The 21,687-nt window shown below is 42.8% G+C and overlaps 2 protein-coding genes across 2 annotated transcripts; one reads left to right on the top strand and one right to left on the bottom strand.

The window, feature by feature from the left end:
- Positions 1-65: 65 nt before the first annotated feature.
- Positions 66-16,418, top strand: sart3 (spliceosome associated factor 3, U4/U6 recycling protein). The gene is made up of 19 exons (XM_056283567.1): positions 66-248; positions 872-998; positions 1,114-1,218; positions 1,302-1,486; positions 1,858-1,963; positions 2,597-2,721; positions 2,909-3,064; positions 5,921-6,059; positions 8,598-8,705; positions 8,805-8,882; positions 9,008-9,066; positions 9,543-9,652; positions 9,793-9,905; positions 10,220-10,296; positions 10,387-10,558; positions 10,848-11,290; positions 12,577-12,729; positions 12,946-13,133; positions 13,364-16,418. The coding sequence occupies exons 1-19, from the start codon at positions 66-68 to the stop codon at positions 13,560-13,562; spliced, it is 2,826 nt and encodes a 941-aa protein (XP_056139542.1). The 3' UTR covers positions 13,563-16,418.
- A 48-nt stretch (positions 16,419-16,466) lies between these two features.
- Positions 16,467-18,244, bottom strand: ficd (FIC domain protein adenylyltransferase). The gene is made up of 2 exons (XM_056293833.1): positions 17,631-18,244; positions 16,467-17,548 (listed from the first exon to the last, which is right to left on the bottom strand). Exons 1-2 carry the CDS (start codon positions 17,899-17,901, stop codon positions 16,467-16,469), a joined length of 1,353 nt encoding a protein of 450 aa, XP_056149808.1. The 5' UTR covers positions 17,902-18,244.
- Between the last annotated feature and the right edge of the window lie 3,443 nt (positions 18,245-21,687).

Genomic DNA, 21,687 nt, shown 5'->3' with positions numbered 1-21,687 from the left:
AGGGGTCCGCCTCTTACGATACGGGCTTGTTGTCAGGCTGTTAGCAGGCAGACGAGCGATCCAACATGGCAGCGCCAGGCAACGCAGAAGAGACGCAGTTGCAAGAGATGGAGGAAGATGCAGCAATGGAAAGAGAGATGGAATCAGAGGAAGAGGAGGAGGAAGAGGGCATGGGTGTCGAAAGTTCAGACGACGACGACGAGGACGACAAAGAAAATGAAGCCGAGATTCAGCGTTTGGAGGAACAGGTAAGATGCAGCTATGACGGAAACTCGTGATAGCTATAACTAACGCGACGGCTAGCAAGCCAGAATGAATGGGTAATGCGCTCATTGCATGCTAGCAGTTAGCTTAGCAAGCTATACCAGGTTCGTCAACGACTCTCACCGGGTGCTGCTGCACTGCACGGGGGTGGGGGGTGGGGGTGCAGTAGCCAACGTTAACCCAAGCTATGCTTAAACTGACGTATATGAAAAATTGAAGAACGAGACAAATCACGTAACCTAGTTAGCTTAAAAAAAGTTAACCTCGTTAGCGTATTGCAAGGGCTAATGGCTAGTTTCAGTAATAACGCGCCCTTTTGCATTGAATCGTGACAGTCCAATACACGGTAGTCAAGAAATAAACCATTTTGGCGTCACTTTTTTGTTTATGTACTTAAAAACGCTGGAATAACGTATGTGGATTATGCTTGCGTTCGCAGAAGTGAATTAGTGCGTCCGTTTGTTCATTCGTGCAAGTCTGCTGTCGGACCTCATAGTGATCATTGCATTTTCGAGACCACATAGTTATTATTACATTATACGCTGATATGTAATAAATTTAATGCTGTTCTATTTTTTTTAATCTTAAACCTTATGGGATTTTTCAGCTCTCCATCAATGCATTTGACTACAATTGCCATGTGGATCTCATCAAACTACTGAGACAGGAGGGTGAGCTATTGCGACTACGCAAGGCGAGGCAGAAAATGAGCGAGCTTTTCCCACTCACCGAAGGTTGGTGTATGGACCAGTTTTTGGGGATGCAAGTGACGGGAGTCAGTTCCCTGTGAAAATATAATCAAACTGTCTCATCAGCTTGATTGAGGCCAAGCTTTGACTTTTCCTGCAGAGATCTGGCTCGACTGGCTCAAGGATGAAATCCGTCTGGCTCAAGAGGAACCTAGTCGAGAGAAAATAAACGAACTCTTTGAGAGGGCTGTGAAAGACTATATCTGTAAGTGTACTTAAGATTCATCACTGTTGTTTGATGCTGTTTTTATTTGAACCTTATATCTAATTTCAAGTCTTTACACCCAGGTCCAGATATCTGGCTTGAATATGCTCAGTACTCGATTGGTGGCATGGGATCACCAGGGGGGATAGACAAGGTGAGAGCTATTTTTGAGAGAGCCCTGACTGCTGTGGGTCTACACATGACCAAGGGAGCAACAGTGTGGGAAGCCTACAGGGAGTTTGAAAATGCCATACTATCCACAGTACAGGTTGGAGTTTCATTCAGTACAACTGTTCTTGCCACACATCCTTCATCTGATTTTGCTCTTGCTCTTGCTCACAACTCTTAACTCTATGCAAACACAAATGAAGACATTTTAGCGTTTTGAACGTGTATTTTGCTGAGTACGTACCTCTTAAAAATATGTTAGAGTAGCGGTAGGTGAAGATGCTTTAAAATTGAAAAGCATACCCATTAATTTGTATCCATTGCACATATTAATGTACTAAAGCATGCATTCTTTTTGTAGTGACACATTTGTCTTCACAGAATAAAACAGTTTTTTGAACTTATTTGATGTTAGCAAACAGGCTTTTCCTTGGTTTTCACACCCATTTTCTTCTCATTCTTACTTCACAGCCTCCTCCTGGCAGGGTCCCCTCCTGTGAGGAGCAGGAACTGCTAAATATTCAGCTTGAGCGCATCCATACACTGTTCCGCCGCCAGCTGGCCATCCCCTTAATGGGTGCGGATCTAAGTTCTTCTTTTCAGAGTGTACTTCAGAATGTCACAATTTCTATCTATCGAATTTTCAAACCGGTCAAAATAACATGGCTCACCTAGGAAATTACTAATTTGTTCAACGTTGAAAAAAAAAATCATGGCCTTCTGATCTTCTGGGATAAGTTGAGTGTTACATAGATAAAGTCTGGCTTTTTAAAAGGAGCATAGGACCTTACAAAGAGAGTACACTTCTCCGGCCCTAATAACACAGTCCTACATGCCACCTACCTGTATTTAACTACCAATAACTACTTGACCTGTCACTGGACAGGACAAGCTAGCCAGATGGTCTGGCATTGTCTGAATTTGTTTATATATTTTTCTGCTTTGACTGACTAGCCACAAGCAGTCTTTCGAACAGCAGAGTCAGTTTTGTACATGAACCGTGCCAGCATTATGGTTATTATAATCCCTCCTTATCCGGACATGTCACTTACTGAATTTTGTTCCCTCTCAAATCAAGACGTGAAGGAAATATGCTTTACTACAATGCATGTTTGGGTTTGGTCAAAGTAAATTTATTTCTGTATTCCGATTCTTTTATCGTATTGGTGCAAAAGTGTGCTTTATTTGATACATTTGTGCTCTTTTATAGACATGGAGACTACACATGCAGAGTATGAGGAGTGGTCTGAGCAGGGGGTGCGTGAATCTGTCTCTAATCAGTACAAAAAGGCCCTACAGCAGATGGAGAAGTGCAAGCCTTTTGAAGAGACACTGGTAATCTCATAGTAACTAAATCATAATGACTTCGAGGTAAGCTTTGTACAATTGTACCTCTGGAATGGTATTAGTTATTGCTGTGTTGTACTGATTTATGTCTTCTTGTATTAGCATATGTGATGTAGCCCTTGAATATTGTTCGTAGCAATCACAGTGCCTTTGATTTGCCAACTTCTCGTTGCAGCTGGTAGCTGAGCCTCCCAAGCTGGCAGAGTATCAGGTCTATATTGACTATGAGCTGAAGGAAGGTGACCCAGCACGCATCCAGATTACCTTTGAGCGGGCACTGGCAGAGAATTGCCTGGTACCAGACATGTGGGCTAAATACACTACCTATCTGGTGAGCATTCCACTCCTCTGCAGCAAGCAGTCACATGGGTCTGTATTGCACGAGGCTTATTGTCATTTTTCATGTTTTCTGTCATAAACATTTCATCCTTAAATATATTCGTGGGTATTTTTAATTGCTGTAATAGGACCAAAATTGCCATGCAAACACCGAAGGTCAGACAAAATCTAGTGATTGATTAGGATGCTGTTCAATTAAAACCAATTACCAGAGAAGGGTTTATTAAGAATTAGTTTTGAACTCTTAACCAGGCAGGCTCACTCTGAAATTTTTGGATCTTATAGGATCTTTGTGTCTCACCTGTGCAGTATCTAAACCATAACTAATGTACGACCAAGGCCATTTTAACAGCTGCATCAGTCTCTAGATTTAGACTAAAATTTTTCATATGGCTCAATACCCCACAAGCTGATCGAGACAACCCTGGACCAACAACATGTACCCAGTAAGATCAAGGACCTCATCCTGAACTACTATGGGAACTTCAGGCTCACAGTCACTTCTGGGAGCACAACAACTGACTGGCACCGGTTTGAGAAGGGAATTATAACTGGGTATATGCCAGTTATAATCTGGTATACACCCAGTTATAATCCCCTTCTCACCCCCCCTATAATCCCCCCATGGCAAGGGTGAAGAGTAACACTCTTCACCCTTGCCATGAAACTGAGTGCAGAGGCCTTCTGTCCAAGTCTGGCGTTTGGCAGCCTCCCATCAGAGCCTTTATGGATGACCTCACTGTCAGCACATCATTGGTGCCTGGTGGTAGGTGGATCCTCCAGGGCCCGGAGAAGCTCATCTTCTGGGTGAGGAGGAGTTTTAAACCAGCCAAACCCAGAACCATGGTGTTGAAGAGGGGAAAAGTGGTGGATTGGTTTTGCTTCTTTTTGAATGGCATTGTAATCCCATCCATTACCGAGAAATCAGTCAAGTGTCTAGGCACGGTCTTTGACTGTAGCGTTAGGGATGCAGTGGCAATCCAAGCAACCATCAAGGAGCTTGAGACTTGGCTCACCACAGTAGACAAGTCTGGCCTACCTGGCAGGTTCAAGGCTTGGATTTACCAACATGGCATCTTACTCAGAGTCCTCTGGCCTCTACTGGTTTATGAGGTAACCCTGTCGACAGTTGAGACCTAGGAGAGGAAGATCAGTAGCTACCTCTGGAGATGGCTGGGTCTGCCGCGCAGCCTTAGCAGTGCGACACAGTATGGTAGGAGCAACAAACTCCAGCTCCCTATCAGCAGCCTCAGCAAGGAGTTCAAGGTTCTCACACAAGAGAGGCACTGCTCTATCGGGACTCCAAGGACTATAGAGTGGCATCAGCAGGCATTATGGTGTGGACAGGCAGGAAATGGAGAGCCTAGGAAGGCCTGGAGATTGTAGAGTCTTGGCTGAGACATAGAACTTGGGTGGGTACGGTGGCAACTGGACGAGCAGGGCTAAGGCCCATGGCAAGGACGTATGCCATCTAGTCGTGGAGGAGGTGTGGGCAGGTGTCCAGGAGGAAAGGACCAGCAGAATGGTGGGCATGTTGCAGCACGAAGCATGAACAAGGTGGGAGGGTGTGCTGGAGATGAAGATATCCTGGGCAGATATCTGGTAGGCAGAACCGCAGCAGATCAAGTTCATGGTACAAGCTGTGTATGACATTCTATCTAGCCCAGTAAATCTCCATCTCTCAGGCAAGATTGATTCTCCATCATGTCCTTTGTGCCCTGGAAAAGGTTCACTCAAGCATATCCTCAGCAGCTGTCCATCAGAACCTGGGGGAGGGCCGATACCGCTGGTGACATGACCAGGTCCTGAAGACAGTTGCAGAGGCCATCTCCAAAGCTGTGGCCAACAACAAGCAACCCCGCAGACAGAGGAACATTGCCTTTGTCAGGGCTGGTGAGCAGCCTCAGTCACAACCCAGATCAGCAGCCAGTCTCCTCACCTCTGCATCAGACTGGGAGCTGCGAGTTGCCTTGGGGGAGGGGGGGGCAGCTGAGGTTTCCAGGCCATGTTATGACAACTTCATTGAGGCCAGACGTAGTGCTATCATCAGCTTCTTCAAAACAGGTGCTCCTTATCGAGCTGACAGTTCCCTGTGAGAACCGGGTGGAAGAGGCAAATGAGCAGAAGCGGTCCAAGTACCAGTAGCTGGTGGATCAGTGCTGGAGGAGAGGCTGGAAGGCGTGTTGTGAGCCCATTGAAGTGGGGTGTAGAAGCTTTGATGGCCGCTCACTGTGCAAGGTCTACACTCTACTTGGCATCACTGGAGCTGCAAAAAGGAAAGCCATTAAGTCTACCATGGAGGCTGCAGAGAGGGCCTCCAGATGGCTTTGGATCAGAAGGAGTGATCTGTGGGCCAGTGCTGATGAGACACAAACCAGGATCTGATCAGTCCTGGCTGGGTCGCCTGAGCAAGGGTGTATGATGTTGAAAGACCCGAAACCCCCGAAGACCTCAGGATACACCTCTGATGATGTGTCCCAGCGCATCCTAGGATGTATCTTCGAATCATTATGCTTGTTATCCAGCAAAGTAATACACAGTTGGACTGAAGTGCTTTAACCAAGCTGAAATTGAAATTATTATGTTGCTGGGTATGTTTCACCATATTGCCCTTGTAGAGAGGTATGAAAATTTACGCAAGCCGCCTGTGTTTATTTGGCAAAGCAGGGGTCTTAAAAGTTATGGCTTACTTGTTCATTTATAAGTGACGTAAAATCTGTAAATCCAGGTGGGTTGATCAAAGACAGGATAGATAATTGTATACCTAGAGTGGAAAGTATAATCAGTGGATATTTCGATTTGTAAAACCCCCCCTTTTTGCTATATCTGTTTCTTTTGGGTGCAACAGGACCGTCAGCTGAAGATCAAAGACATGGTTCTTTCTACTCATGAGCGTGCTGTCAGGAATTGCCCCTGGACCATGAGTCTGTGGAAAAACTACCTGTTAGCCCTGGAAAGGCATGGGACTGACCATCAAACTGTCTCAGGTAACCAGAACTGTCGCATAGGCTGTGCAAAGTGTGTGATTGAACAGGGCTTCGCTCCTCTAGGGCCTGACGCCTGGCCTGCATTCCTGCAGTTTTTTTATATATATATATAATTACGTTATGACTGTTCTTGAACCGACATGCCTCTAAAATGAAATTCCTGTGTGTCAGTTCCATTATGAATAGTCAAGGTCACATGAAAAAATAAAAAATGATTCTGTTTTTTTTCCATTTTTGATATTGCATCGTTACATAGGGCGTGCTCCATCTCACTGATCACTGTGAGGAAGGAGATGGAGAAAGGAATGTCGGCTGCACGAGAGCATGACCGATTTCGTAAACATGAGTTGGGTGCTGAAACAAAACAAAAAAAAATGTAAAAAGAAGAATTTCATAAGTCAATGCGAGGATCGCTGAATAAATTTGTCAACACTTCCAGACATGTGGTAGCTGAGCAGGTGTCCAAAGCTAGCCGGTGCATGTGACTCTAGGCTACGTGTAATGACCGGTCTGAGAAATTATCTAAAATCTGAATGAAATGTATGCTATAGACCTGAAATTTTTAATTGTAACATAATGTCATCCTTCCAACATGCCAAAAGAAGAATTTCATAAGTCAATGCGAGGATCGCTGAATAAATTTGTCAACACTTCCAGACATGTGGTAGCTGAGTAGGTGTCCAAAGCTAGCCGGTGCATTTGACTCTAGGCTACGTGTAATGACCGGTCTGAGAAATTATCTAAAATCTGAATGAAATGTATGCTATAGACCTGAAATTTTTAATTGTAACATAATGTCATCCTTCCAACATGCCGAAACAAAGTGACAGCTGAGTTGACTTGATGATGTAAAACCAATAGTTTCACAGCTGACTTTTTTTTTGTTGCTTTGAAAAATTATAATAGCAAAAAGTCATAGCTGAGACTGTCTGCATGATGATGCCATATTATTCTACTTTTTAAAAATGTATTGCACCAAGATTACGTGTGCAGTAAAACTATAATAGCTGTGTGCAGTATAAAACTAGAATAGCTATGTTGTGTGTGACCATGATTCCTGTGCATGCGTGTCAATGATCAGGGCCTCACAATTCAAGTTCACACAGGGCCTCACAACCCCCTGCAACGGCCCTGCACGTAACCATAAAAACTTCTAAGGCATCGAATGTTTTAGGGTCTCTCCCTAGAAGGTTGCTAAATTTCTTATTTGTTTACATTTGACGTGGTTTGTTTTGCTTTTAGTTACACCACACAATTCCTTTAACACTAGAACGACCGAAGACTGTCATATGACCATTTTGGATTTTCAAAGTTTAATAACTGGGGGGAAAAAAAGAAAAGATACAGACCTGCAGCTCCCAGAATGCTCCTAAAATTGCATATATTCGCATTGAAATGAGTTTTAGATCAATCGCAGCAACAACAAAAAAAGTTACGATAAGATCTACCTAAAACGACAATGACCAGTCAAAATGACTGCCCGTAATTGCGCGTGATCATGCGTATCATGTCACTATTTACGACATGTGTTGGTCACATCATTTCCTTTGCGAAGTTCATTGCTCTGTCCAAGAAAAAAAAAACTAGCGTTCTCCAGTGCAAAGTAATAGTCTAAACTTGATTTTGGGCAACATGTCAAACGCATCATGACTACCACCGAGGCGTTGCAGTGTTTACAGCGTTGGACAGTGGCCATTTTAAATTGTTTGAAAAATAGTATTAAAGTTGTTAAAATGTTAATTTTGGTGTCAGTCGTTTCTTAACAGACATACTAACATATGTAATGCATTGATATCTCAATTGGGTATTTATCTTGACAGAATATAGAGTTTAGAAACTATGGGCGGTCATCGCCCATGGTCGTTCTAGTAGTTTTTAAGTTCCGGTCGTGGTTTGGGACTGTTTCAGTATTTATTTTCAGTTCTTTTTTTACATTTCACGTTTTATAGGCCTTGTTATGTTTGTTAGATTAGCAATATGTATTTTCTGTTTTGTTTTTCAGGTAATATTTTCACTTTTTCAATTTTGCTATTCAAGTTTGACCATGTCTCTCTGGGGTTTAAATTGTTTAAAAATAATATTATAGTTGTTAAAATGTTAATTTTGGTGTCAGACATTTCCTAACAGACATACCAACATATGCAGTGCATTAGTATCTCAATTGGGTATTTATCTTGACAGAATATAGAGTTTAAAAACCGGCCGTCAATTTGACCGCCCATGGTTATTTTAGGTAGGAGTGAAATGCTGGTCATTCTAGTTTAATGAGATTTAATGAGCTGTTCATACAGGCATGAGCAGAATTCGACAGCAAAATGAGTTGTGAATCATTTTGAAACTGATAAGCTGTTTGGAAATGTGAAAATGAGCAAAAAATAAAGTCAGGAAGCAGTAGATAAACAGAATATGCCTGTTAGTAACCTAAATTGTATGAGCCAGAGTATGGTGTGATGATATTGAAAAATCTGAAACCATTAAGCTGATTTGTTGTACTTGATCGAGTCACACTTTTATGAAAGATTTTTGTCCTCCTCACAGATGTTTTTGAAAAGGCACTGAATGCAGGTTTCATTCAAGCCACAGATTATGTGGACATTTGGCAAGCATACCTAGACTACCTAAGGAGACGTGTGGATTTCAGTAAAGGTGAGGGGAAAGCTGTATGAAAAAAAAAGTCTTTTTGGTTGGACATGATCCAGTTTACAGATCAGCTCCTTACTGAGTGATGTATCATGCTTTTCTCAGAATCAAGTAAAGAGCTAGAGGAATTGCGGGCAGCCTTCTCTCGGTCTTTGGACTACATGAAGCAAGATGTTGAAGAGAGTAAGTGGATTATAGTCCTGTTGAATTCTGGGTTTGTTTGTTTGTTTGATTTTTGTAGTCGCTTAAGTTGCTCTAATTTGTTTAGTTATTCTAATTTGACTTGTCATGGTCTTGCGCTCCTGCAGGGTTCAGTGAGAGTGGAGATCCTTCCTGTACAGTAATGCAGATCTGGGCAAGGATAGAGGTAAGGGCAAAGAGTAAAAATAATTTTGATGTTTAAGAACTGTTTCATGTGGTACATTAGTAAGTAAGAGTATTTTAGCCTTCTTAACGTGTTGTGTTGGCAATTAACATTTTCAAGTCATCAGTATGTAACTTGAGATATAGTGGATCAAGTGACATTACAAAGCGCCTTACTTATAATTGGGTAAATGCTTAGTATAGAACTATGGTCATGACAAAGCTAAGTTATGTATTCTGCATACTACTAGAGTAATGAGACCACTATACAAATCCCATTGAGGTACAACGACATAGTTTGTGTAGATGATTTTAAAAACATCAAATGGTGTAATCATTCTCGGTATTATACCAAATCTTTTTTTAAATAGAAGTATGTAAATGAATACATAAGCCATATAGTTTTCCTTTGTACTATAGGTTTGTTTCACATGGAAATGATCAATCCAAATGAAGTGTTGTTTTTCCTCTCCCTACCAGGCCCTCCACTGTAAGAACATGCAGAAGGCCAGAGAGCTTTGGGATAATATCATGACAAAAGGGAATGCCAGATATGCCAATATGTGGCTAGAGTACTATAACCTCGAAAGGTCAGTCAGTGCACAATTTTTCATGCCATTTACAATTTCTCTATCAAGTACAATTTAATTTTAAGCCCCCTTTGTGGCAATCAATTAGCTGAAAACTTCGTGCAGGTAATTTCCCAAGTTTCTCATGTGTCTGCTCATAGGTCCAATGGAGATTCCATCCACTGCAGGAAGGCTCTCCACAGGGCTGTCCAATGCACCACAGACTATCCAGAACATGTGTGTGAGGTCCTACTCACTTTTGAGAGGGTTGAGGGTGAGTTGCACTGACAGAGGAAAGAGTGGAAGAAATTAGTTTCTTGTACTCCCGCAAATGGGGACCAACTGACAGGAAGTGGGAGTAGTTCAAATGGTCAGAAAGCTTGTGAACATAAGGTTGAATGTTCGAGTTGATCGAATCTTGGGAAATTCAGACAAGCAGAGTAAAAGAGTAGCACTCCCCTGTCCCTCAGTAACAGTCATGTCAATAACCTAAAGCACGAAACTCCACCTTCAGTTGCTCTTGTGTTACAAATAGATATGTTCCACAGTAACTGTCAGACCCTAAATATTGTGCTTTCTCGTCTACAGGTTCTTTGGAAGACTGGGACGTAGCAGTGCAGAAGACTGAGACACGTCTGAACAGACTCAATGATCAGAGGGCCAAAGTAAAAGCTCGTATTAGTGCTGTACAGTGCAGGTCCATTTTTTTATTTCCTGCCGTCTGCTTACTTTAATGTTGTCCACCCATCTGTTAGGTGGCCGAGAAAGAAGCCAACCTAGCCCGCCTAGAGGAAGAGAAGTCTGATCAGCGCCGGAAAGCTAAAGCAGAAAAAAAGGCGCAGAAAAAGGGTCAGAGGGGAAATCAAGTTGGAGAGAAAAGGAAAGTAGAGCACGATGCCTATCCGGTCGATTGGGATAAAGAGTCGGGTAAGGAAAGAGATGTAGTTTAGCATTATGCATTTATATTTTCTAAATAAAAAGACAAAATTGTTGGCTGAAATGTATTTAACTTTACCCTTCCACTGTATTGTTTATAAGGGTGGGGGATACCTGCAGTCAGTTTAGACTGAAGAGGTCACTTAGATGAGTGATGAAATGTTTCTCAGCAAATGTTGTGTCCAGATGAACTGATTCAACTTTCTGTGATCTCCTTACCTGGAGTATTGAACATGCATAAAGACTTAACCTTTCCTTTTCTTTTCTCTGATGAAACAAGCTCCTAAGAGACAAAGAAGAGATGTTGACCCTGGAAGTGAGTATATGGAGACAGAGACTGGACTGTATGGGCGAAAAAAACCCCAAAAGCCTGGACCACCTGGAGCTAAAAAAGCCCAACAGGGAGCAGCACCTGCAGAGCAAAGGCAACAAGAGGAAAAGCCTGAGCTCCGCAATGACAGGAACAGTGTATTTGTCAGTAACCTGACATACACCCTGGAGGAGCCAGAGAAACAGCTCAGGACACTGTTCGAATCCTTTGGTCCAATCAAGCAGATTCGCCCGGTTTACAGCAAAAGGGGATCCTTCAAAGGTTACTGTTATGTACAGTTTGAATCCCAAGTGTCTGTCCCTGAAGCCCTAAAACTGGATCGGCGAGAGGTGGAGGGCAGGCCCATGTTTGTATCACCATGTGTTGACAAAAACACAAACCCTGACTTCAAGGTAAATATGGCCAATAGTTTGTATGAGCTTAGGGCAGGGCTCCAGACTAACTTTTTACATTGGTTGCACTGGTGTGCCTAACTTTTTAATTTAGGTGCACCAGCACATAACTTAGATGCACCCAAAACTTTTCATCATGCTTTTTGGTGCTGCAATAATACATTTTAAGTGTAATGAATTTTTAGAGTAGGTGCCAGTCTAATGTATGCCTAGTTCACCCTGGGGGCTCTGATGAGAAACAAATGTCATGGACGCAGAATATCCCATTCAACTGTTTACTAAGGTTGAACTTATGATATGGTTTCTACGATACAAGCATAACAATAGAATAGAAATTAAATATCCAGCCAATAGTGTGATAGCGCATATTAATTATGCGGTCAATGAACATTAGTCACTATATGCAAGTGACTGAGTAATTATTAACACAGTATCAAGAAATGATAGGGTGTCCGGGTGGTCTATTCTGTTGCCTACTAACACAGGGATTGCCGGTTTGAATCCCTGTGTTACCTCCAGCTTGGTCGGGCGTCCCAGCAGACACAATTGGCTGTGTCTGTGGGAACCTGGCTGTGGGTTGTGTCCTGTGTTGCTGCACTAGCGCCTCCTCTGGTTGGTTAGGGCGCCTGTTTGGGGGGGGGGGACTGGGGGGAATAGCGTGATCCTCCCATGCGCTACGTCCCTCTGGCAAAACTCACTGTAAGGTGAAAAGCGGCTGGCGACTCCACATGTATTGGAGGAAGCATGTGGTAGTCTACAGCTCTCCTCGGATCAGCAGAGGGGGTGGAGCAGCGACCAGGACAGCTCGGAAGAGTGGGGTAATTGGCCAAGTACAACTGGGGAGAAAAATGGGGAAAAATAAATTTTAAAAAAAGATTCCCCTCAATACATATAATGTACTTCACTATAAAGGAATTATGTACTTTGAAAATGCAAAAGAATTGTGTGTTCAATGTTATAAAGAATAAATCAGTGGATCCTGTAATCTAGCACGAAAGGTACAAGCAAAGAAAAGCGTCTGATCTTATGGAGATGCCATATGGCTTGGTGAAATTCAAGCACACTGGTGCAACCAGTTAAAATGTTTAGACGCACTTGACAGATTTTTGGCAGGTTGCATGCATGACCAAAATGGTCACACCCTGGAGTCCTGGCTTAGAGGGAGGTGAATAGGCGTTTTATTTTTTTAATTTTTTTTTTTTTTAAATTTACGTTGGACACATGTAGGTGCTGTACCTTTTTATATTGTTACTTGACAACACGCTTTTACATTACTTTCCCTATAGGTATTTAAATACAACTCATCTATGGAGAAACACAAAATCTTCATCTCGGGGCTGCCCTTCTCTTTCACTAAGGAGCAGTTAGAGGAGTTGTGCAAACATCATGGGGTCATTAAAGATGTCCGCTTGGTCACATATCGTTCAGGAAAACCCAAGGTGAAGTATATGGAAGAACAAAAGACAGCATCTGGCTACTCGGCCAACCAGAGAACTTTCTTATATAATGATAATCATTGAGTAGCGGTTTTGATTCAGCGTGTTGGGTTTGAATGATGAATGTAGAGCGTATGAATGTATGAATACTTCTGAAACAGCATGACACGCAATATTGCTGCATTTAACTTTTTTTTTTTCTTCTTCGTTGATGTGCAGGGTCTGGCGTATGTTGAGTTTGCCGATGAGGCCCAGGCTTCTCAGGCAGTCTTAAAAATGGATGGCATGGTCATCGGCGACTACAAAATATCTGTTGCCATCAGCAATCCACCCAGCAGAAACATGAGGGACCAGCCTGGTTCCAGTGGGCCCATGGCAGCCATGATGCCTCGCCAGGTCTTTGGATCGTAAGTTCTCTCCTCACCCACATTAACTAAAACACTGTTCTAACTAATCTGCTGGCTAAAAACTAATTTTTCGGCATCACTGTTATCTTCAACATCTATTAACCGATAGTTTTATTCATCTTCAAATCAGTGTTTTTGTTATTCATAATCCCTGGAAATGTATTTATAGTCCAACACAAGAAAAAAGTTGGCCAGAAGAAACGTTTTTTTTTTCTTCTTTTTTTTTGTAGGAGAGGGAGAGGGCGTACCCAACTCTCGCTAATTCCTCGCTCCCTGCATCGACCGAGTGGATCCACGGGAAAAGCTGAGAACGGAACTGCAACCAAACGAATACCGGGAGCAGCCAGTGCAGCCAGCGACACTAGGTTTGCAGCAGAGACAAAACCTTTGTCCAATTCAGACTTTGCCAGAATGCTTCTCCAAAAGTGAAAGGACAAGCGCAAGAAGTACAGCTGCCTTCAAATACAGAAAGCCATCTGGTGTCCTTTACAGATCAGCGATGGTGACTTTTTTGTGATTGGTTAAATATCTTCCCTTTAATGCCGTCCCCTTTGGTTCCTGTGAGAATGCCTTAATCACTGTAGGTCCTGCCCTCGATCACAAGCCCTGTTTAAAAAAAAAAGTTAACAAATGTTTGAAAATACTCCTAATTGGTATGAGAAAATCTTGATCAATGTTTTTGTTTGTTTTTTGTTTGTTTTTTTTTTTAGGGTGGTTAGTAAACATTTTATAAAAATGTATCATATCTGTGTAAATATATAAAATCGTACACCTCAAATTTTAAGGTGTAGTTTTTTTTTTTGTTGTGATATGTGAAAGTTGAGGGAAAAGTGTTTTTAAATATTCTAATAGCCAGTAAATGGTGTTTATTGTTTAAATTGTTTAAAAGGTATATGCAAACGGTGACATTTGTATTGTGGTATAGTGGGTGTGTGTACGTAAGTTGGATGTGCTATAAAATTGAAAAGGCATACTCCATAGGTTTTCAACAACTGTGTTCTACAGTTTTATCTTGACCCCTGATGACAACAAACTTAGCGTGACTGTCAGGATTTTGTCACTGAATGTGATAAACATTCAATTCTTTGTATCATTTCTCAATTACTGTCTGCTGTGCAAGATGTTTGACTGGCTGAAGAGCACCCAGACACAAATGGAAAAGCGTAAACCAATGCTAATGGAATTGGAATGAACTTCATCTCAGCTTCAGGGCAAAACATCCTGTTGTCTTGTACAAAATGGCCCTTTTCATCATGGATAGGTCTCACTGCAAAAACGTAGAAATAAGATTTGTAGAGCTACCCAGAAGTATTTCTCATATCTATTTATCCTCGTACTACATTTGTTAGTGTTATGATCAATAATATGATCCATCTATGCGGGGGGGGGGGGATTAACCAATACAAATTTGATAAAACAATTGTGGGGGTTGTTTTTTCACTGTAGTATGAGGTGAGGTGGGCAGATTCTATGAGAAATACAAATTATTTGCTGAACTAGGACCTGTGTTGAATTTTAAACTGAGTAGGACTTCTATACCTATATTTTACAAGAAAATTAAGTTGACCAAGGAAGGTAGTTGACACTTGTTAATGTCTGATATAAATTATCCAACAGGACTAAGGTGCTGTTTGATCTTTTGATTTGGATAAGGCCATCCATGTCAGGTCTCGAGTTGCATCCAAAGGCTGGAGGCATTTGGATACAACAAAGCAGATTGCGAGGCAGAAACTGGCAGATTAGTTTTGATTTCTAAAAGCCCTATGAACAGTGTCGCGCATGTACAGCTACATCTCATCCCACTATGTGCAGAGCATGAAAATAAGCCTAAAGTTAGTCACCAAATAAAATCCAACATTTTTAAAATTTGGAACGCAAGTCTATTTTTTTTTTCCCTGTTGTGTTTGACTACTTAAACTGGCTTTTTTCTTGAAGATGGCATTATGTGAACTATAATCAGCTGACAGCTTATTAGTTTTCCTGGAAAATTAGACTTTTATTTTTAAGCTTTATCTTTGAGCCTGCGTTGTCCATAATTACTGGAAAGAATCTGTGCAGCTCTGGTTGCAAAGTGTTTAAAGAACATCTTTATTCATTGGTGTGAAGAAAATGTTTGTTTGTCCATGGCGCTCTGCTACACTACTTTATAGTGTACATTGAGTTGTTATTGTGGTTTGAATTCATAAAACTTTGCTCACTTCCCATACAATATACATAGAGCTCAAATTTCAAACAGGTCCCTATAGTTTTGTAATGAATTTCAAAGTTTTCATGAGAGATGGAATACAAAGCTATATGTATCAAAAGTTAATCACCACAGTGGCCTAATTTAGATTAAACAAAAAAACAAAAAAACATTGGTCTGTAGAAGTCACCTTTTGTTTTATGTTCCATACAAAAAGATGGTGTGTGTGCATTGCTGTTTACTATCTTTTATATGGTCATGATTTCTTCAGAAGTCCTGCAAATCAATTTGGTTTATATTTATTTTTCAGCTTTGTTTTATGGTTTGCCTTTGTATTTTGGGTGCAGTAAAAAAGTCACCATGTCACATTACTTTGTTATTTCTGGTCTAAAATTTTTTAATAAAGAAATGGTTATTCATTACAATGTCATTCTGAAAGATCCTCACTGATTATTCTCCACTGCTGTATAACCCGCACAAATTCATATCGGAATATAATACAGTTTACTTTGTAGGAAATAAATATTAAATAGAAGAAAGTGCTTTACAGTGGGAAAAAAAATTACATCCATCTCTGTGAATAGTAATCCATAACCAAATGAAATGCCTACACACTAAAACATTTGCAGTACAAATTGGTCATTCCTGTCAAAGATTTTAAAGTAGCATGATTTTCCTCACAGATGACAATATCAAGCTTACGTCAAGCAAGAATATTAAAAAAAAAAAACTAGTAGTCCTCAATGCTAATCATGGTATTCAAAAGGCAATTTGAAAATAATGTAACCTCTCCATAGCACTGTTGTGCATTACTTGGTTTGTTTGTTAGCAAACTCAAGCCCAGCAGTCACATTTCAATTCAAGAAGTGATACAGGAATGATGTGGACATGCCAATGTTTCTGTAACAGCATATTCTGATTCAGCAGGTGAAAAGACTAAAGAAAGAATGGGACTTATTAAGATGGGAACAAAACAGTAGTCAACTAAGAGGCTGAAACTTGTTGCAAAGCTTGACAAAGCATTTTAAGTCTTGAGTCATCACTACGCCAGGTTATAACATTGGTAAAGTGTGCAAGTGTACAAACATCCCTATAAGCCCTTTTTGATCATCTTCCCTTTGCCCCTACCCTCCCACCCCCACCCCAGCTCAGTTGTGTACTGGTATAGTCTGTTTGCAGTCAGGGCAGGCTTGGTGGTGACTGGCTCCTGGCAGCCCTACAGCGTGTTCAGTCGTAGCAATCAAAAGTGTGTCCAAGGTGATTTCTGTGCATTTGGCTATGAAACGAATAAAGGGGCGAACATCTCCCTCATTGGCTGTATCCAGAACTGCATAATATTCGGCCCTTTGTTCTTTACGAATTGTAATAGGTGGATAACGCGCCTGCATGAGCACAAGGTTCATTAGCAGGCGTGACGTGCGTCCATTGCCGTCCACAAATGGGTGCACGTACACCAGTTTGTAGTGGGCGAGTGCAGCATATTCCACAGGGTGCAGCTGCAGAGCTTCCTCAGAGTTGAGCCACTGAACCAGCTCTTGCATGTGTTGTTCCAGGTCCTGAGGGTGGGGTGGGATGTGTTGACCCACAAAAACCTGACTGGTACGCAGCCTCCCTCCCTCCACTGGGTCTGCATAGCCAAGCACACGCCGGTGAATCTCTAGGATGTCGGTGACAGTGATGGCTCCTGCTCTTGACAACAGAGTGGTGTTGATGTACTTCATGGCTGCATCTACACCAATTGCCTCACTCTGCTCTTGCAGGCTCTTGCCAGGCACAGCGTAGCGCGTCTCAATAATGTGACGGATTTCAGACAGAGTGAGTGTGTTGCCTTCAATGGCCACTGTGTGGTATATGTGGTGGTAATAGGTTTCCTCCATCACCCGCCGCAAAGCAGAATTTCCCTTAGGAATCGACATGAGCCTTTGCACCTTACTATCGATGATGCCAAAGTGACGCTGGTCAATCTCCTCCACCAGAGGAAGAGTGCGGTCTCGGCTGACCAGAGCCTTCTCATTGCATGGAGAGATGGCCAGGGCCTTGGTGTAGAGGTGGTCTGCCTGAACAACATCTTTCTCCTCCTCCAAAATGGTCCCAAGCTCAGTCAGGGCATCCACAAAGTCTGGGTTCATGTTAAGTGCATGCACCAGCAACTTGTGGGCCTTCTCTCTCTTCCCCTGCTTCTTCATCTCCACAGCCTGCTGCAGTGCTGCTTTGGCCTCCAGTTCAGACTCTGCAATAAGCAAAAAACATGCGGCATCATCCTTCAATATTCTCTATATGGTAACAGTTCAACACAAATAAGATGTTTTTACCTCTGCTTGGCTTGAACCTATGAGGCAGGAGATCAAGAGCAGTAAAGGGGACCGTGAGACTGGTAGATTGTACAGTCGGTTTTTGAGCGCTTCCCCACAGCTGGCAGCGTATTTGAGCAATGCCCTTCAGTGTGGCACAGCACTGTTCTTCGATCCCTACCAATGGCATCAAGAGTGCCACCAGAGACCCAATGAGGACACACAGCAGCGGGCCCCATCCTCCCAAGACACGACCACTAGTGTAACGCCACACTATTATAGCAGACATCATCACTAGTTAAATCCTCCATTCTTAAATGAAACGTCCCTCATCTACGACACTTTCAGCCTGCATAGACGAACGAAGATGGGCTGAGAGGTTTAAAACAAGGACCGACATTACGACCATATGTAACCCACTGAGTGGGAAAATCTCCACTAGCTTACCAATACTTTAGCGGCTTGCTAATGTGCAAAGGCACTTTAGCTTCTTCGTAGCTTCTTGAAATGGAACAAAATCCGCCCTCAACTCATAAGTGCTTCGCATCTGTAAATTAGACTAGCACAATGAAATACTGACAAAGAACAGGGGTATAAAACGAACCCCTTACTTCCAACAAACGCGATACCGTATAATACACGTCATCAACACTTGTGAACATCTTGTAACGTCATTGGGCAGCTGCACATTGATAACTATCGCGGATTGGCTGAAAATGTAGCAACGCAGCAAGTGGTTCGTAGCTGTTGTTGATTGAATGTATGCAAAAAAAACCGGTCTAGTGAGAAAGATTCACGACTCACCATTACCAAAATAAAACGCTCAAATTATGAGCGCCCTCCAGTACCAATAAGTTCAAAATGGTAAAACACGAGTACGGGTGAAAGTGGCTTCATGGCTAAAGCGGCAATGACTCCCATTTTAGATCTACTCCGCTTCGAGCACCCTCCGCTAACGAAGTTAGAGTTGGAGCGCTTTCCTCCATAGATCCTCTCCGATGTAAACGTGTCCCCATAGAAATTCTCTCGAAAATCACATCATTAGACGAAGATAGCCGAAGTTTTATGGCAGCCTCGCCAGCCGTGACCCTAAACTTAATCAACAAAATGTAACCGTAACGCTAAATTTAACCACTGTGACTATAGTCACTACTACGCGAAAATCGACTTTTAACATTTTCAAGTCGTAATTTATGTGAATCGGCAGTCCTTGCCGACCACATGGTTTCCGTGAGAATGTCTACGGAGACACAGTTCGGCGTAGTCGGTAGGGCTCGGGGTTGGGGTGGGGGTGCTGAAGTTGTATAATGAGTCATTTCTCAATGACACGTTTCTGTATTTCTTATAGAGTGTATCTACCTTGATTTTGTTATATATAGAAAGGCTGTAGTGTTTAACCCAGCCACTGAGGATGCGTAAGCCATTGCATTCTTAGTGCCGGTCCCAAACAAAGGGCGGTGGTGTATGCTTCTACGTGAGTAAGGCTTGGTGCAATGACAACCCAGTCATTGCTAAATCCTGTTCACCCAACCTGGAATTATTGATGATGAACTGCAGGCCATTTTATTCACTCAAATAAGTCACATCCATTATTATCGCGTGTGTTTACATTCCACCGCAGGCACATGCTGATACCGCACAACCACTTTTAGCGGAACAGATTACAGGGGTGGATAACAAATACATCAGCTCCCCCTATATTCATGGGTGATTTTAACCACACTGATCTGAGATCCGAAAGCAGTCCTCTACTGTACATAATACAAATTAAAGTTTGTGCCCCCTGCAGTATATAATGTTGAACATTCCGATGAAAACCATTCCGCCTCTCTGGGGCTTTGCGTCACTCCAATAAGCCCCTCCCACCAAATGACCTTCACACTGCTCTCCAACCCTTTACACTCGCGTACAACAAGAAAATATCAAAGCGAGACTTGTGAATTTGTATCGTAGTTGATAATCTACTACTACTACTTTCGGCTGCTCCCGTTAGGGGTCGCCACAGCGGATCATCCGTTTCCATTTCTTCCTGTCTTCTGCGTCTTCCTCTGTCACACCAGCCACCTGCATGTCTTCCCTCACCACATCCATAAACCTCCTCTTTGGCCTTCCTCTTCTCCTCTTCCCTGGCAGCTCCATATTCAGCATCCTTCTCCCAATATACTCAGCATCTCTCCTCCACACATGTCCAAGCCATCTCAATCTTGCCTCTCTTGCTTTGTCTCCAAACCGTCCAACCTGAGCGGTCCCTCTAATATAATCGTTCCTAATCCTGTCCTTCTTCGTTACTCCCAGTGAAAATCTTAGCATCTTCAACTCTGCCACCTCCAGCTCCGCCTCCTGTCTTTTCGTCAGTGCCAATGTCTCCAAACCATATAACATAGCTGGTCTCACAACCATCTTGTAAACTTTCCCTTTAACTCTTGCTGGTACCCTTCTGTCGCAAATCACTCCTGACACTCTTCTCCACCCACTCCAACCTGCCTGCACTCTCTTTTTCACCTCTCTACTGCACTCCCCGTTACTTTGGACAGTTGACCCCAAGTATTTAAACTCAGATGTCTTTGTCACCTCCACTCCTTGCATCCTGACCATTCCACTGTCCTCTCTCTCATTCACGCATAGGTATTCCGTCTTGCTCCTACTGACTTTCATTCCTCTTCTCTCCAGTGCATACCTCCACCTCTCCAGGCTCTCCTCAACCTGCACCCTACTCTCACTACAGATCACAATGTCATCCGCGAACATCATCGTCCATGGAGACTCCTGCTTGATCTTGTCCGTCAACCTGTCCATCACCATTGCAAACAAGAAAGGGCTAAGAGCCGATCCTTGATGTAATCCCACCTCCACCTTGAACCCATCCGTCATTCCAACCGCACACCTCACCATTGTCACACTTCCCTCATACGTATCCTGCACCACTCCTACATACTTCTCTGCAACTGCTGACTTCCTCATACAATACCACACCTCCTCTCTCGGTACTCTGTCATAAGCTTTCTCTAAATCTACAAAGACACAGTGCAACTCTTTCTGGCCTTCTCTATACTTCTCAATCAACATTCTCAAAGCAAACATCGCATCTGTGGTGCTCTTTCGTGGCATGAAACCATACTGCTGCTCGCTGATCGTCACCTCTCCTCTTAACCTAGCTTCTATTACTCTTTCCCAAATCTTCATGCTGTGGCTGATCAACTTTATACCTCTGTAGTTGTTACAGTTCTGCACATCGCCCTTGTTCTTGAAAATCGGTACCAGTATGCTTCTTCTCCACTCCTCAGGCATCCTCTCACTTTCCAGGATTGTGTTAAACAATCTAGTTAGAAACTCCACTGCCATCTCTCCTAAACATCTCCATGCCTCCACAGGTATGTCATCAGGACCAACTGCCTTTCCATTCTTCATCCTCTTCATAGCTGCCCTCACTTCCTCCTTGCTAATCCGCTGAACTTCCTGATTCACTATCCCTACATCATCCAACCTTCTCTCTCTCTCATTTTCTTCATTCATCAGCCCCTCAAAGTATTCCTTCCACCTTCTTAGCACACTCTCCTCGCTTGTCAGCACATTTCCATCTCTATCCTTGATCGCCCTAACTTGCTGCACATCCTTTGCAGCTTGGTCCCTCTGTCTAGCCAATCGGTACAAGTCCTTTTCTCCTTCCTTAGTGTCTAATCTGTCATACAACTCACCATACGCCTTTTCCTTTGCCTTTGCCACCTCTCTCTTTGCTTTACGCTGCATCTCCTTGTACTCCTGTCTACTTTCTTCATCTCTCTGACTATCCCACTTCTTCTTTGCCAACCTTTTCCTCTGTATAATTTGCTGTACTTCCTCATTCCACCACCAAGTCTCCTTGTCTTCCTTCCTCTGTCCTGATGACACACCAAGTACCTTCCTAGCTGTCTCCCTCACTATTTCTGCAGTGGTTTTCCAGCCATCTGGCAACTCTTCACTACCACCCAGTGCCTGTCTTAACTCCTGCCTGAACTCCACACAACAGTCTTCCTTCTTCAACTTCCACCATTTGATCTTCGGCTGTGTCTTCACTCGCTTCCTCTTCTTGGTCTCCAAA

The sequence above is a fragment of the Lampris incognitus genome, chromosome 1 (genome assembly GCF_029633865.1).
Source record: "Lampris incognitus isolate fLamInc1 chromosome 1, fLamInc1.hap2, whole genome shotgun sequence".
In the NCBI taxonomy this organism is placed as follows: domain Eukaryota; kingdom Metazoa; phylum Chordata; class Actinopteri; order Lampriformes; family Lampridae; genus Lampris; species Lampris incognitus.
This window is presented reverse-complemented; position numbering and strand designations above follow the sequence as displayed.

What these genes read in the sequence shown, in the direction of transcription:
- sart3 (XM_056283567.1), top strand. Translation starts at nt 66, where the DNA reads ATGGCAGCGCCAGGCAACGCAGAAGAGACGCAGTTGCAAGAGATGGAG. An exon ending in CTAAATACACTACCTATCTG is followed by an intron (nt 3,065 to 5,920) that starts GTGAGCATTCCA and finishes TGGGTGCAACAG; the next exon opens with GACCGTCAGCTGAAGATCAA. An exon ending in CACTTTTGAGAGGGTTGAGG is followed by an intron (nt 9,906 to 10,219) that starts GTGAGTTGCACT and finishes TCTCGTCTACAG; the next exon opens with GTTCTTTGGAAGACTGGGAC.
- ficd (XM_056293833.1), bottom strand. Translation starts at nt 17,901, where the DNA reads ATGATGTCTGCTATAATAGTGTGGCGTTACACTAGTGGTCGTGTCTTG. An exon ending in TAGGTTCAAGCCAAGCAGAG is followed by an intron (nt 17,549 to 17,630) that starts GTAAAAACATCT and finishes TGCTTATTGCAG; the next exon opens with AGTCTGAACTGGAGGCCAAA.